Raw genomic sequence first — 17075 nt, 5'->3', positions numbered from 1 at the left:
TACGGCATTCATAAACTGAAATGTTTGTCAACAGAGATGGCCGAAAACCGAGATACCACTGTACCTAGAACCACTTTAATTACTTCTGTGATGCACTCATTACTGGTTAGTAAGTTAAATGGTTCTGATCTATTCACAGCATCCCGACTACTTTTCAGCAAGAATCGTTGTTAATGTTCGATAGCTTTTTTCTTTTAACATAGGCTATTTTCTAAAGTTGAGTTTTCTCAATAAGATTTATATATGCAATTAAATGACTTATTTTATACTATAAATTAATGTAAAGTTTTCCTCGTTTCATAGGTTCATCATATGTAGTTCTGTTGCCATTACTCAATATTTTCTGATCTCCAGTTGGGCCTAATTTTCCATGTATGATATGAGAGTATTCATATCAAATCAAGCTGTTTAAACATGATCACAATGTTATTCTCTGAGCATTTATAATTACATTTATTTAAACTCTTGTTAATCATTCACTGAAGTGTAACTTTTTCTACTTAATGATTAGAAAAAGTAAATATTGCTCTCTTGAAGGTTTTAGATACCAATTTTCATCTACAAATAGGTTTTTTACATGATTCTTATATCTAACATGGTATTCTGGTTATAGAATCTGTCTTTGGCAATTCTTACTTGCAAGCGGGTTTTATCTTTTATTCAAATTTGATTAGAAACATCTGTAAGAGTGCTAGTTTTAACTTGTTTGATCATTATTTTCTGTTTTGTTAGAGGTGTCTTAGGTCCTAATGCAGGTGAGTCGGGATTATAATATAGGTACTATGCATTCGCTAATAAAATGAATCACTTTAGATGGTATTTCCAGGGGCACACATATGTGATTTAACATCACTTTCATGGAACACTAAAGTTTTGAGCAAATGAAAATTAAACTCATGGGGACAAATGAAAAGCCTCATGTTAATGTATGAGTCAGGGATAAATTGTTCATAGATTTTGTGGACAAATAAAACATGTAGATAGATTGTTTTGGCCTTTACATAGGCAAAGTGAAGTCAAATATCTGTTGAGTCAGTATCAACACAAATGGCTGCCATGGGTTTTAAGCTGTAAATTCTTCATGGAAGCTGGGTAGCTAATTCATATCATTAAACCTTGCTGGCGTGGATTCCGACAGATAAGATTTGCATTTTGGCTCTGACACTTTTATGGAGTAAAAGCACACTTATACAGGTGTGTAACCTCAGGCCAATTTCTCTGGCTTCAGTTTCATCACCTATAAAATGACTATAAGAATACTTACCTTTAGGGTTGATGTGAGAATTAAATGAGATAATATATGAGAAGTACCTAGTATAGTTTCTGACACTACAGTAGGTATGCAATAACATATTCTTATAATAATAATAATTAAGAATAGTATTATAGAATATCAAAAAGTTATCTGCAGTAATTATCTCAATCCTCCACTTTAAGAATTAAGACCAACCTCTGTTGTCCCATTTGTTTTTGTGGGTTTTTTTGGGGTGGGAGAGGAAGGTGGTGAAAGGTAGCAAATGACAAGTTCTTTGGGTTTTTTTCTTAAGCTTCTTTTTTTCTGCTCATCATTGACAGAAGAGCTTGGGCTAGAATTTTAGCTACGAGATTTAGCAAAAATTAATTTTGTATGTTATTGTCTTGCAACCCAACTTTAGCAAGGGAGTTTTAAAATATTCCTTTCTTTTATTGTAAAAACATCATTTCAGATGATCTTTGAAAATTTTGCCTCTATCTAACCAAGACAGACTAAAAAAGGATTCTGCTAGTATTTCCATTTCAAAATATTACAGTCTTCAAGATATTGTAGGGGATTGGGCAGAACAGATTTTAAAATGACGTTTAATCTATATAAATGTGCCTGTGAAACACTGCAGTCTTCTTGGTTAAGAAAGCAGTTGCAGTAGTCTGTTGGTAAAGAAGCCTTAGCTATTATTAATCATGTGGATGGTGGCTTTTTCACAGCTGTGTTTGCAGTTTTCATACTAAATTTTGGTTAAGAATTTTGACAGAGCCTTTAAGAACTATATAGCGGCAATTGTTTTATTTTATTCTATTTTAGTTTTTACTTTTAATTGTAGAAATTGTCACAATACACAAAAATCGAAATAATAGTATAGTGAACGCTTATGAACACATAACTCAGCTTTAAGACTTGTCAACATTCTGCAACTCAAAATTCTGCATTCAAGATGTACTTTTAATGGAAAATTTTTCATAGAAACAGGCATACATAATTAAGTTCATGTTCTGAAAAGACTACCTGTTTATGTTTAAGTACGTATGTGTTGGGGTGTATGTGTGTCTGAAATACAGTTCTATTCAATTGCAATTTTAAATCCTTTCTGGGACAAGGTAGATCTTCTTTGAATAGCAAATAATCAATTGAATTATTCATTGAATATCTAACACATACCCATCCCTTGTACGAGTTTCTCTGAGGGAATGGTGCCAAGAAATGCTAAGGCAAAGTTTCTCAAAGAGCTGGAAAAATAGGGAAGAAATAAATATCCCAGGCTCAGGAACAACTTAGTCAGGCCTTGACCTAGATTAGTGTTTCCTAACATTTCTTGTCCTGAAAGCCTCTTTCACAATATTAAGTAATCTCTTGAATCCCTGAGGAATTTAAAAAATCATTTCATCATTTGTGTGTAGTATACAAAACACTGTTGACATCTTATTTATGTAAGTCTATTTAAAGATTGTAAAGTTTATTTAAAATATTCAGAAAATAAATTATGGATATTTAAAATACTCATAATATACAAACAAACATAAGTATTGGCATTTTACCATCTATTAAACACGATTTCATTATTTAAATTATTTTAATTATGTAAGAAAAAGCATTTTATGACACGTTTTAAAATGACATCCCGTATTTGGTTTTAGGACAAAATGTATACTAAAATGTAGAGTAAAATTTACACGTTTTGTGGTGTTTTCCAAGTCTGGTACACCTATCTCTTTTTGTATAGGAGATGACACTAGGTATAAAAAAATTAATTTTTAAATTTTAAATGTTATGTATTTATTTTAAGGGTATTAGAAAATATTGGTCTCATATTTAGTAAGATATAAAGTTTCCTTTCAAAATTAACATTTTATAGGAAAGATTTTAAATAAATAATAGTACATGTGGTGCTTGGATATGCAAACAAACAAAAAAGCCAGCAAAAAGGCCAATATAAAGTGATACACACAAAAAAACTAAACTTTGTGAAAACACGATGTTATGGCAACAATTTTTATTGTTTCTATAACATTTTGCTTACATTCTTAAATTTTGCTTTTTAAAAAAGTACAAGCTTTCAAAAAATAAGTTTAGTGTTTGTTTGTAAATAACTACGTATAAAAGAGAAATGGTTTGGGGCAGCTCTTTCAAGTATTTCACAAATAACACAAAGCCAATAGGGACAGTCGTTATTCCCAATTATGTGAAAAGTCAAACTAGATATAATCACCAACATTATTTCCTCATTTAATATTTCTTAAAGTATTGTTTCTTCTCCTAAAAAATCTTGGTATACTATAAATTAATTTTGAGTTTATGTTTGCAACTTATAGGTTTGGTGAAAATCTCCTTGAGGCAATTTTGTAAATTATTATAGTTTATTGTGTCCCTCATGCTGGTTATATTTCAATGTCCTTGCTTTTCATGCCTTTAACCAGTTGTCTGTTATAGGTATGTCAGTGGTTTTCAAGGGAGGGAAGGGAGAGCAATTTTGTCACCCCCCTTTCCCCGGGGACATTTAGCAGTCTGGAGACATTTTTGGTTGTCACAACCCTGGGGACATGAGTACTACTGGAATCTAGTGGGTAAACCTGCTAAATATACTACAGTGCACAAGACACAACAAAGAACTGTCTGGCTCAAAATGTCCATAGTGCTGAGGTTGAGAAATCCTGGTATTACATAAACAGTATATGTCTATGAAAGATAGTAATTTAAAGCCATGAATTGATCAAAGCTATCATGGAAGCTGGCAGTAATTAGTGGAATAATAAAATGAATGAGCTACCATCTCATGAGCAAACTCATCTCCCTCAACCTCTGCATGTTTACTCAGAGACTCTCAATGTTCCATTTTAAGTAGGGGAGAAATAACAAATATTTAAATTATTATGCATTTGTATTTATCTAAAAATAAAATGAAAATAGACTCTATTACTGCTTGTATTAATATGAGACTTTGGGGCTTTGCTGATCTGAGGGATGAGGGCATAGGCCAAATAGCTTGGAATTTTAAAAACTGAACTTGGGAGAGAGAAATCTTTCCTCTACAAAGGAGAGACGCCAATCCACAAGAAAAAAATGGACATGAAAGAGTGATACAAAGGACCTCTGAGAGTGTCCTCGTTACTGGGTCCATTTATCCCTGTGATTTGGTTACCGAGCCAGGAAATGGCTCATTTTTTGCTTAAGCTAACTTGAATTAGGGTTCTGTCATTTGCAACCAAAAGAGACCTGACTAATACACCACTGAATTAATATAGGCAATTTCAGGAATTAGCAATAATGCAGTGAAATATGAATTTTGAACTTGAGATTGGGTCTTTGATTACAGGTTTAAGATAGAAGTCCTAAATCACTCATTCAGCAAACGTTTATACCTAGCATGTACCTAATATTCTGTGCAAGGTACTGGAAACATAAAGACAAATGAAAAACAGCTTCTCCTTTCAAGGCACTCTCGGTCTAGTTGGGGAGACAGAAAAGTATCATATGGAGGAATGCTATGCACATCTTATTATGAGAGCCCTCAGTGGGGCACTAACTCTAATTGGTCAAGAATAACTTAGAGATGGTGGCTGCCTGAATTGAGTTTGTATTGGCAAAGCAGGGAGTAAGAAGGGCATTCTAGCTGAATAGAGCACTAGTAGAGGCTGAGTGGAGAGGAATAGTAAGGCAAAATCAAGACACTGCTAGTTGTGCATTATAGTGGAGTGTGGGTGCAAGGAGTTAGCATTAGTGAGGGGATGGGAAAGTGGCCAGGAAGGAGGCAGGAATGGTGGCCAGGGTTGTGTCTTGAAGATCTTGATGAAAAATTGGGGCTTTATCCCAAAAGCTTTGGGGAGTCACTAATGGATCTTATGCAGGGGCATGATATGATGCATGTTAGAAATATCATTCTGTCAAATGGGGATAATAATAGGTACTTGGCAAGGTTGTTGCACAAATTACAGATAAATTAAGTGGAATCTAAATTTCAGGTTAGTCTTGGGACTTGGCTAGACAATTCAGGTTTCCTCCAAACCAGGACATTTCAGACTGAGAAGGAGTTTCAAAGTTCATCCTGGAACTTAAAAGACCCCAGTAGCCACTATGCAATCTTTTCAATATCGGAGAATTGGGGAATAAAGTGGTCTACATGCACCCATGAACTTAGTTTTATATGAGACTTTTTTTTTTAACTCAATAAATGGTCTTGGACTAAAAATTAATCATAAAGAATGCTTCCTCTTGGCCACAGGGTGGCATAATAAGGAATAAATATTTTATTGCAACATAAAATATTAAGTTAATCTTTTCTCTGTTAAAGGAAAGGCAGAGAGGGGACAAGTGGGAAGAACAAGTTCACCTCGGGCTACCAAACCATTGCAAGATTTCTCTCTGGTGCTATAAGTCACTGGGTTATGCAGCGTATTTCACTTTCTGACTGATTTCAAGGGGCCCCTTACAGTCCTTATTTAGGTTAGTGATTTAGAAATTTTAAAGAGGTGGAAGAAATTATCTGAAAAACACAACAATTTAAAAATGTGATCCCTCAGTTTAAAACAAAATTTACCTCACTGTCAGAGTGCTAATTTCGTGTTAAAGGCATAGTTTATCTCAAATTAGAGGAAAACGCAAAACATTTGAAAGTGTAGCATTTTTTATGCTAAGTTTGGAAGCAGTATCTATTTGCTATTTACAACTTTTTTCTGTCTGTTTTTGATCAAATAGACAGTTTTTGAGGCTTTAAATTAACCACTAAATATATTTTTCATGAAAATTCTAATTGTTAACATTTTTCCAGTAACCAAAAACTTTCAACAATTTAGAATATTTTAAAAGAAAAAGGTTAAATAAACATACATGTACATATATTTGGGTAGAAAACTTTAAATAGATTATATGAGAAACTATTAACAGTAGTTTCTTCAAGGTTGGGATTGTCAGGTGGAGAGGGAGAGAGGAATTTAACTTTTTCACTCTATCCTTTGGTACAATCTGGTATTCCTCAATTTCCATGAGCATGTATTGTTTTAATAAAAGAATTAGATAAAGTGAATAGTTTTCTAACTTATATATGCATAATAGTCATAGTTAATAGCTATAAGTTTTCTCCCCTTTAAGGTATTATTTCCCAAATCACAGTATACCCACACATTAATATGTTCTATATACAGCTCTATTCAAAGATAGGTAAATGACCTTGAAATCATATGCAACCTGTTTACTGCAAGAGAAGATATGACTGAATCATAGTACAATGCACATGTATAATAATCCAGAAATTTCACAAAGAAGGGTTAGCAGATATTTTTGTATGTGCAAATTTAGACATGGAGTAATTTTATGTTCCTATTTTTCTATTTCTATGTATTTAACATTTGATTATTAGAAATCAGATTACTTCTCCTAGCACATTATGAAACCCATTTTCAATATGTAACAGATGTCTAGAGTAATTTATTTTCCCAAGTAAACTAGTTGACTCAAACAGTTAAACCTGATTCTAGATATCAGGCTCAGTGTGAGGCAAATCTCTTAAAAATTCCCCAAAGATCACTCTTTTAAAGACATTCTTAATAAAGACAGTTAGTGTTTAATTATGTTGTCATTTATAAACACCATTCTCACAACAGCTGCATTTTACTCCATAACCATGGGCAAATTATTTAATCTCACTAAGCTTCAATTTCCCCATCTTTAAAATGGGCATAATAATAGGATCTAGTTCATAAGTTTATCATGAAGATTAAATGTGATAATGCATGCAAAATATTTAATGTAGTCTGTGGCACATAGTAAACACTCAATGAATAGTAACTATTATTTTGCTTACATTTTCACTAATGTTTAATAATTTTAACATTTCCCAACATAAACTCTAAGCTTTGAACTATACTGCTTTAAAACACTTAGTAGAGCATATTCTTCCCAGCTTTTTATATTACTAATTTAATTTTAACCCCTAGAACAATTAATCTCATCTTTTCTGCTATGTAGCACAAATAAAACCAATTGTGAAGTACATTTATTTCAATTCCTGTATTTAATATGTATCAGTTAGCTAACATTTATTTAGCTTCCTATATAGCTAAGTACCACTAAGAATAGCAATAGTAACAACAAATACATATATGAAATGGTCATGTCTTAACCTAATTCTGAATTGGCTGCATGTTGTCATAAAAGAGTTTCAATAATTAATTGAAGTAATGTTTTCCACAGAATGCAAGTATATTGATATTCTCATACTCTAATGTATAACTGTAGATTTTAAAATAGTTAAATAATTTAAAAAGCACAACTTTTTTTTTTTGGTAGAAAGCGCAACTTTTAAGGATAATAATTGGATTAATACATGAATATTAGCATGGATAAATAAAAATATACAACTTTATATATGAAATTTGAGGATGAACTTGTGAGTTCGACTAAAATTAGTTGAGTTGATTTCAGTAAAGATAATTTTTTAAACAGAGGATACATTTCTTAGTCTTTCTTTTTTTTAACTCCTGCCCCTTATATTCTGAAGCTACAATATGAAGCCAGCTATACAGTACCTTGATCAGGTTGTGTCCCACAGAGTAGACAGCTGCTGGATTTCCTTTCTCTCCAGGGGCATGCATACCTGTCCCATACCCATGCCAAGCAACTAGATATGGATTGTGAATTGTAATCCAATATTTGACACGGTCTCCAAATGTCTGGAAACAGTATGTGGCATAGTCATTGAAGATATCTATTATGGTCTCATTTTTCCACCCCCCATATTTTTCTTGCAGTGCCAAAGGCAAATCCCAATGGTATAAAGTAACTATAGGTTCAATGTTTCTAAGTACTAGAGAGTCCAGAAGAGTATTATAGTACTGCAGACCCTTTGCGTTGGCAACTGTTACTATTCCGTCAGGGAAGAGCCTTGGCCAGGAAATGGAAAATTGATAAAAAGAAACTCCTATGAAATCCAAAGCCGACAAGTCTTTTTCCAGAAAAATGTAACTGTCACTGGAACTATCATTGCTGTTGACATTTTTAAGGTGTGTATGGACGAAATGATCCCATATAGAAGGACCTTTTCCATCTGTCTTCCAATTCCCTTCCACTTGAAATGCTCCAGTGCCAACGCCCCAGGAAAAGTTTTTAGGAAAAGTGTCATACAGAAACAGCTGACTTTCATTTACCGGACTATAATTAGGATTTTTAGACCATATAGCTCTTCCGTCTCCGGAGAATCCAGTAACAGCTCCTAGGAGAATAAATGCTGACAGGATGACAGATCTTTGCAGTCCCGCGTTGGACATTGTTTTCCTATAGCATATGTTTCTTTCTTCAGTACTGAAAAAAATCCATTCATTCCCTAGAGATCTTGCCGCACAGACTGGCTTCATTTGCCACTAACTGCTTGACTGTCTTATCAACGCTTCAGTAAAAGCTTGTGATTGTAAAGCTCTGTCAATGATTAGCTTGAACTGTGAGACTCAGGATGGGTTATGGAGAGCAACGTAATTTGAGGGAGGTGGCTCTACTACAGCCAGCAACACGTTTCATTCTCTTATTATGGGAAAAATCAGATGAAAATGCATCAGTGAAAATCGTTCAAATGTGTAATTAAAATATATATCAACAGTGAATAGAAAATGCGGTATTTTCTTTGTAGCCTTTCATATTGACCCAAATCTTTTCTGAACGTTTTGAACACTATTGCCTATAATATATGCCTTTTCTATTTTTATAGATTTTGAGTGGTAATTTTATTATTTCAAATTTTGGGAAAACAATATTATATGCAAATAGGTAACATTCCTATATACCAATAATAAAGAATTAGAAAACAAAACAAAACACAACAAAAGAATTAGAAAACATAGTAAGATATTATACTTCCACAAAAATTATAACACATCTAAGAATAATCTTATTAAATGTTATTTTAAGAAAGTTACAAAAATGTATTGATAAATTTGAATGAAAATAAATGAAAAATATATAGCACTCCTTGGGCGGAAACACTGAATACTTTCCAATTTAATTTATAAATTTAATGCACTTTTAACACAAATCCTCTGCTCCCAAATTTTAAACAAAATTATTATGAAATATAATAATATTAATTATTGAAGAATAACTAGGCAATAATTACCAAAAAACCTGAAAAAGAAAATAGTGAAGGCATAGACTACCTTCAGATATGAAAACATAAAAAAGCACAATTTAAACAGCATGATTCTGGAATAAGAATAAATAGGAACAAATATTGTACAAAATCTATAGCCTCCAAATAACCTTGAAAAAATTCAATACTTTAAATATTCGAAGTATCACATACTAATGAAAGGCAGAGTGGTTAATGTTTGGCCTCTGGAGTTAGACTGCCTGAGTTTAAATATAGCTGTGTGACTAGGGACAAGTTGTTTAACTTTTCTGCACTTCCATTTTCTCTTATGTAAGAAAAGGCATAAAAATAGTATCTATTGCGTGGATTATTGTGAAAATTAAGTGAGTTAATACATGTAAAGCACTTAGGACAGAGTGACACATAGTAAGTGCTCAATAAACATTACTCGCATTTTTATGTGAAAGGGAAAGATTATCCAGGAAGTGATGCTAGGATTTAGCATAAAAGATACTCTGTTCTGGCTCTTGCCTACATTTCTTAGCTTCATTTCTCATAAGTTAACTACATGTAGTACCCTTCCCCTCAGCTATAGTAAACAAGTTTTAATAAGTAGTATACATCACGACCAGTCACATCTCTGGGCCTTGGTACTTGAGCTCTCCACTTAGGATGTGTTCCCCCACTTCACTAGCTCATGTCTACCTGCTTTTCAAAACTTCAGTGCCTCCTCTGGAAAGCCTTTCTGACTCTCCAGTTTAATTACTTTAAATTTAAAAAATTGTTTAGTTTATCAATCCTCTTGTGAAAAATCTACACAACCACTTCAGATAAATTCACTGCAGAATCTTTACTCCTGTTGTCCGATCTCCAGCTCATTTTTTGCAAGCACCAACAGTGGCTTTTGCAGTCCCCTTGACCTTCTTCATTCTGTTCTTGCATTCCTTTCACTGTTTCCTTGAGATCTGTTTCTTCTCATACAGGCCATGTCTTGCTAGTCTGTGCCTGGTTCATTTTTGTGTGTGTGTGTGTTTTTGTGTGTGTGATCTAAGGAATTGTAAATTATACTGAAGCCGTCGTCTCGCCGTCGCCAAAATGGGTTCTGAATCCAAATACAAAGATGACATCTAGTGTGCTCTTGTACATTTTGGCTAGTTTTCCCCAAATTTCTGTCTTAGGTACTGTTGCCTTCTTAGGGTAAAGGACGTCCATGACTGTTTCTGTTAGAATAGTCAGTTGTCATAAACTTCCTGGTCCAGACAGTTACTGTGTTGTTCATGTTGGTGGTTGAGCCACAGGCAGTCAGGAAGGAAAAAAGCCAGTTTGATTTGATTTAGATGGATCTCCTCTGCGTTACCATGGCAGCCCATGCTTTCTCTATTATGACAGTCATCACACAATAAATCACACAATAAATTTATCTGTATCCTCTGTTCAACTGTTCTCTCTCTGTCTCTCTCTCTCAAAAACAGGGACCGTGACTGTTTGGTTCTCTGTTGAATATATTAACATGAGGCCTAGTAGTCACTAAAGTATATGAGTATGTTGAATGAATGACTGTATTTATAGTATACTGTGTATACCACTATCACTGCATTTATCACATAATCTTGGAATTGTTTGTCTCCTCCACTATACTGTAAGACGATCTAAATTTTTACCATTGCTTATCATAGTAAATGCTTAATCATTGTCTATTGAATGAATGGAGTCGGTACATTTAATTCTCTACTAATAAAATAAAAACTTTCAAGGTTTATTGAGATAATTGACATACAATCTTATATTAGTTTAAGGTGTGCAACATAATGATTTGATATATATATATATTGCAAAATTATTACTAAAAATAAAAAATTTTAATGTAATAATTTATACCCTCACAAATACATTTACTTAAAAAATATATAGCCACAGAAATGGTCAAGATGGTAAATTTTATGTTACATGTATTTTACCACAATTAAAAAATATATAGACCCACAGAAAACTAGAAGAAAATAGAAGTAAATATGAAATTATACAAATATATACTTTATATGATTATATATAAATAATTTAACTATAATTAAAATATATAAAACATAAAAATTGAGAGGCAAATCACAAACTTGGAAAATATTTGAGCAAATCTAGAAGGCAAATGGCCAACTTTTTATTACATATGTAATTCATGGATATCAATAAGAAAACCACTCTAAATTTGTGACAGACAAATGGTCAAGAAACATGAATAAAAATATACAAAAGAGGAAATGCAATTGTATAGCTAAAGGAAAAAAATTTAAATCACCAGTAAAAACACATATAAAAATACATGTAAACACATATAAAAATAACTGTAAATTATAAAAAATAAAAATAAGTGATGTAAACTAGTGTTGATGATATTGTAAGACACTGTTGATTGGAATATAAATTTGTATAATGCTTGATTTATAGATTCAATGTAACAAAAATCCCAGCCAGTTAATCTGTAGATATTGACAAATTGATCTAAACTTTACATGGAAAGGCAAAAGATCCAGAATAGCCAATACAATATTGAAGGACTGGCAATCCAAGGACCGATGTTACCTGACTTCAAGACTTATTCTGAAGCTATGTTAATCAAGACAGTGTGGTACTGGGAAAGAACAGACACAAAGCAATGGAATAGAGAAGAAAGCCCTGGAATACACCCACACAAATATAGTTAATTTATCTGTGACAAAGGAGCAAAGGCAATTCAATGGAGAAATGATAGCCTTTTCAACAAATGGTGCTGGAATAATTGGACGTCCACATGCAAAAAAATGAATCTAGACCCAGGATTACACACCTCACAAAAATTATTTCAAAGTGGATCATAGACCTAAATATAAAAAGGAAAACCGTAAAACTTCTAGAAGATAACATAGAAGAAAATCTAGAAGACCTTGACTTTGGAGATGACTTTGTACATAGGATTCCAGAAGCACAACCCATAAAAGAAAAGTTATAAGTTGGACTTCATTAAAAAACAAACAAACTTCTGCTTTGCAAAAGACACTGTTAAGAGAATGAAAAGATAAGCCACAGACTAGGAGAAAAAATCTTTGCCAAACAGATAAATATCAGATAAAAGACTGGTATCCAAAATGTACAAAGAGCCCTTAAAACTCAATAATAATAATTTTAAACAATAGGCAAAAGATCTGAACAAACATCTCAGCAAAGAAAATGTACAGATGGCAAATAAGCATATGAAAAGATATTTCACATTATATGTCATTAGGGAATTACAAGTTGAAGCAACAATGAGATACCATTATATACCTATTAGAATGGTCAAAATCTAAAACACTGACAACAGCAAATGCTAGCGAGGATGTGGAGCAACAGGAACTCTTATTCATTGTTGGTGGAAATGCAAAATGGTACAGACATTTTAGAAGATCGTTTCTAAGTCTCTTACAAAACTGCTTAAAAGTTTCTTACAAAACTACCATGATTCTTATAAAATATACTTGTATCACACTATCCAGCAGTCACACTGCTTTGTATTTACTCAAATGAGTTGAAAACATGTTCACACAAAAACTGCCCACAAATGATTATAACGTATTCATAGTTTCCAAAACTTGGAAGCAACCTATATGTCCTTTAGTAAGTGAATGGATAAATAAACTGTGGTACAGCCATACAATGGAATATTACTTCGTGATAAAAAGACAGAGCTATCAAGCCAGGAAAAGTCATGGAGGTGCTTTACAGACATATTGCTAAGTGAAAGAAGCCAATCTGAAAAGGCTACAGTGTGAGGGATATAAATGATAAACGTCTAAGTTTTGCTTTGTCTTGTGCACCTGAAACTAATAAAAAAAAAAGTTAAAAAAAAAAGAAAAGGCTACTGTTTGAGTCCGACTATTTGATAGTCTGGAAACAGTAAATGGGTCAGTGATGACCAGCGGTTGGGGGAGAGAGGGATGAATAGGGGGACCACAGGGGATTTTTAAGGCAGTGAAACTATTTTTCTGTGGGATACAGATGGTGATCCATTCATCAAAACCCAATGTAAAGTTCATAGAATGGAGGTACTTTAGTTAATAACAATGTATCAAATTGGTTGGTCAATTATAACAAATGTACCACACTAACATAAGATGGTAAAAATAGGAGAAATGAGGTGGGGGCGGCAGGGAGTAAAGGAGTATATGGAGACTCTGTAACTACAGGTGCTCAAGAAAAAGTCTATTAATTAAAAAAGAGATTATTGACAAAGGCTAAGTTTTGAAATGTGTACTTAGTAATTATTTACTAGTGACCAATAATTTGTCATTAAGCTATTTCAGGTTTCATATAAGAAAACGGGTAATTGTCAGGCTAAGTTCATTAGCTGATTAAATCAGAACATATGTAGATAAAAATAACATAACTTTACATCCATTAGGTTGGCTGTTATGAAAACAAAACCCACCAGAAAATATCAAGTGCTGGTGAGTACATGGATACATTGGAACCCTTGTGCATTGCTAGTGGGAGAGTAAAGTGGTACAGCTGCTGTGGAAGGTAGCATGGTGAGCCCTTTTATGAGTAAAATATTCAATAAATATTTGGTAATTGTTAAGGAAAGATGAAACCCTTATCCTGATTCACCAAATCATGATAAATATTTCATAAATCCATAATCTGTCTTTATAAATAGTTGAGAATTCTCTAACCCTCAATATTAAGTCATTGTCATCATAAAGGTTTCTTCATATATAGTTTTTCTCATTCATTCTTTCAAAAAGAATGTTTTCATTGTACTAAAATACACAACATAAGATTTACCATTTAGCCGTTTTTGGATGCACAGTTCATTGCCATTAAATATAGTCATATTGTGTAACCATCATCACCTTCCATATCCAGAGCTTTTTCATCTTCCCAAAGATGAAACGGTACTCATTTAACAATAATTTCCCATATTCTTCTTCTCCAGCCACCATTTTACTTTCTGTATCTGTAAATTTGACTACTCCAAATAGCTCATACAAGTAGAATCATAAAATTTTTTCCTTTTTGTCTGGATTATTTCACTTAGCATTATGTCTTCTAGGTTCTTCCATGTTGTAGCATGTGTCAGAATGAAATTCCTTTTTAAGGCTAAATAATAGTCAATTGTATGTGTATACCACATTTGGCTTATCTGTTCATCTGTTGATGAACATTTGGGTTGTTTCCACCTTTTGACTGTTGTGAATAATGCTACTATGAACTTGGGTGTACAAATATTTGTTGGAGCTCCTGCTTTAAATTCTTTGGACTATATACCCAGAAGCAGAATTGCTAGATCATATGGTAATTCTATGTTTAATTTTTTGAGGACCTGCCATACTGTTTTCCACAATTTGTGCTATACATCAGAACCACCGCTTGAGCTTTAAAAATACAATATGCTCACTCTCCATCTCTGGAGTCTGATTAGGTAGATCTGAGTAGACACTTGACTTCTGTTTCTTCTTAGAATTCATATTTTAAAAAATACTGGTAATACATTTTTAAGCAGTGGCTTTAAAAGAGAGAAAATAAAAGAATATGGAGCAAAAAATTAAAGTCCCCCCGTTAATATTTGGAGTATCCTTACACACACATGCACACATACACACACACACACACACACACACTTTTCGCAGTTTTAAAAACCATAAATCACACACCATACACAGTGCTCTACAACGTGCTTTATTCTCTTAATAATTTATTTCAAAGATCTTTCTATGTCAATACACATAGTTCTAGCTCAATGTTTTTTAATAGATGCATACTATTCCATGATAGAGGTGCACCATACTTTATTTAACTATTTACCTGTGGGTAAACATTAAAAAATCTCCATTTTTTTTCTATTACAAACAATCCAGCAATCGACAACCCTGATTTCACGGCTGTGCATACATAAGCTATACAAGAGATTGCTAAAATTGGAATTGCTGTGTTGAAGGGTGTGTGCATTTTCTATGTTTATGGATATTTTCTGATTGCCCTTCAGAAAGGCAGTTAATACTTATAAGCTCCTCCCATTAGTGCATCAGAGCCAGTTTCCCCTACTCTCCTCAATACTGGGTATTACCAGTCCTTTTCTTCTTTGTCAACATGGTAAGGAAAAGATGGTATTTCATTTCTGCATTCATTTGGGCTTCTCTGATTACTAATCTTTTCATATTGGTCTTTTTATTTCCTCTCCTGTGAGTTGCCTTTTCAAAGGTATTCCCTTCCCACAGACCCCTTCCCCACTTTCAAATCTTTTAGCTGTTTTTCTAAATTTATACATCTTCCTATTTACACTTTGCATAATATTCAGGTACTGCTATCTTTCAATTAGTTAATTTTAGATTATTTATTGATTTCCTGTTATGGTAGATGAGAACTTAGGCTTCTTATACCGCATTTCCTTTTGGTAAAAAATATTGACCGTTTTGGTTAAAGTGATATTTAGGGTTTATATTATTTTTACATAAATATTATTCATTGCTGAGTATTGTAGTATTGTAGTATTCTATGATTATGCTCACTTTTTGTTTTTCTTATAGTTTAATAATTGCCTTGTTTTCATTTGCTTAGTTGTCTTTGTACCTATTGCTAAGGTTTTCCATACCTGCCAATTGCTCTCCGTACAATTTTTCCAAAAGGCCTGTCTCCTCTATTATTAGTTTTAATGTTTTCCCTTGGAGTTACTTCTCCTGGAGACCTTTATTCCCCTCTATCTAGTGATGCTTTGCCTAACTGCACTCTTGGGACTTCCCTTTGCTGACATCTTAGGAATTCCTTTACCTTTCCCCTGATTTGGATTCTGTTATTTGGATCTCATTCTTTCCTTTTTCTTGGTTCACTCCCTCATTGTCATGGAGTGTATGCCCCAGTGGCTTTGTCCCAAGGGCATAGTAATGACAGCCCTTGCTATGCGTGTCTCCTGAGTGACTGCTGCATCCAAACTGCTTGCCCTCTACACCTGGTGCACAGCTGCCACCTGCAGTTTCCCCTCCCTTTTCTCCTGCTAGATTGCCTGTTTTCTGCATCCCACATTTTCCTCTTCTTTGTTTACTCCCTTATTTTGGTGAAGCATGTTTTCTAGTAGTTTCCTGAAGAAAGTTACAGAGGGAGTAAATTTTTAAATAAATTACATGTCTTTTTCTACCCACATATTTGTTTGGTTGTTTGGGTTTAGAATTCTAGGTTGGGGATTGTTTTCATATAAACTTTTGAAGAAAGACAGGTGATACTTCTGATGGTGGTAGAGGCTGATGAGTCACCTGTGGCGTCACGAGTATTTGTAGCAGCCAGCCTCAGGTTTCCTGGCATGTCTCCAAATGCATTAGTGTGGGAGGCTGTGGCGGTGGTAATAGCAATTGCAGTTTCCAAATATAATCTTAAAGCCAAAAGTCTAGTGATGGTGTCTGGCTTCATGTTTTTCAGCCCCCACCCCTCCAACATATTAAATGCCAAATTCCCTGTTAAACACACACACACACACACACACACACACACACACACACACACACACCAAAACAAAACAAAATACCTTTTCTGAACAGAATACCCAGGGTGATTTCTGTTTTCTACACTGAAGGCCAACAGATAAAGTGTTTCTCTTAGTGATTATGTCAGTAAATACTCCGTACATAGCTGTTCTATATTCTGAATTGCTAATCATTTGGAATCTAAATCTGTTCTTTGTTGTTTCTGCTGACTCTCATCGTGATGGTACTTGGTCATCTTTGATTATTTGAGGATGGTTGACACCAGTAC

The 17075-nt window shown here is 33.6% G+C and overlaps 2 protein-coding genes across 2 annotated transcripts in view; one reads left to right on the top strand and one right to left on the bottom strand.

Moving 5' to 3' along the window:
- KLB (klotho beta) overlaps positions 1 to 8629 on the bottom strand; it is a 33000-nt gene extending 24371 nt beyond the window's left edge. Inside the window, exon 1 of the mRNA XM_019717564.2 lies at positions 7774 to 8629. Within this exon, the coding sequence (XP_019573123.2) occupies positions 7774 to 8598 (825 nt within the window). The 5' untranslated portion in view covers positions 8599 to 8629. The remainder of the gene's footprint in view (positions 1 to 7773) is intronic.
- Positions 1 to 17075, top strand: part of LOC109438012 (uncharacterized protein FAM241A) — a 115545-nt gene that overhangs the window by 20521 nt on the left and 77949 nt on the right. The window contains exon 2 of the mRNA XM_074324571.1: positions 13735 to 13780. Within this exon, the coding sequence (XP_074180672.1) occupies positions 13735 to 13780 (46 nt within the window). The remainder of the gene's footprint in view (positions 1 to 13734; positions 13781 to 17075) is intronic.

Source organism: Rhinolophus sinicus, linkage group LG02, assembly GCF_036562045.2.
Source record: "Rhinolophus sinicus isolate RSC01 linkage group LG02, ASM3656204v1, whole genome shotgun sequence".
NCBI lineage: Eukaryota > Metazoa > Chordata > Mammalia > Chiroptera > Rhinolophidae > Rhinolophus > Rhinolophus sinicus.
The sequence above is the reverse complement of the archived record's forward strand: the minus strand, read 5'-3'. Positions and strand labels throughout refer to the sequence as shown.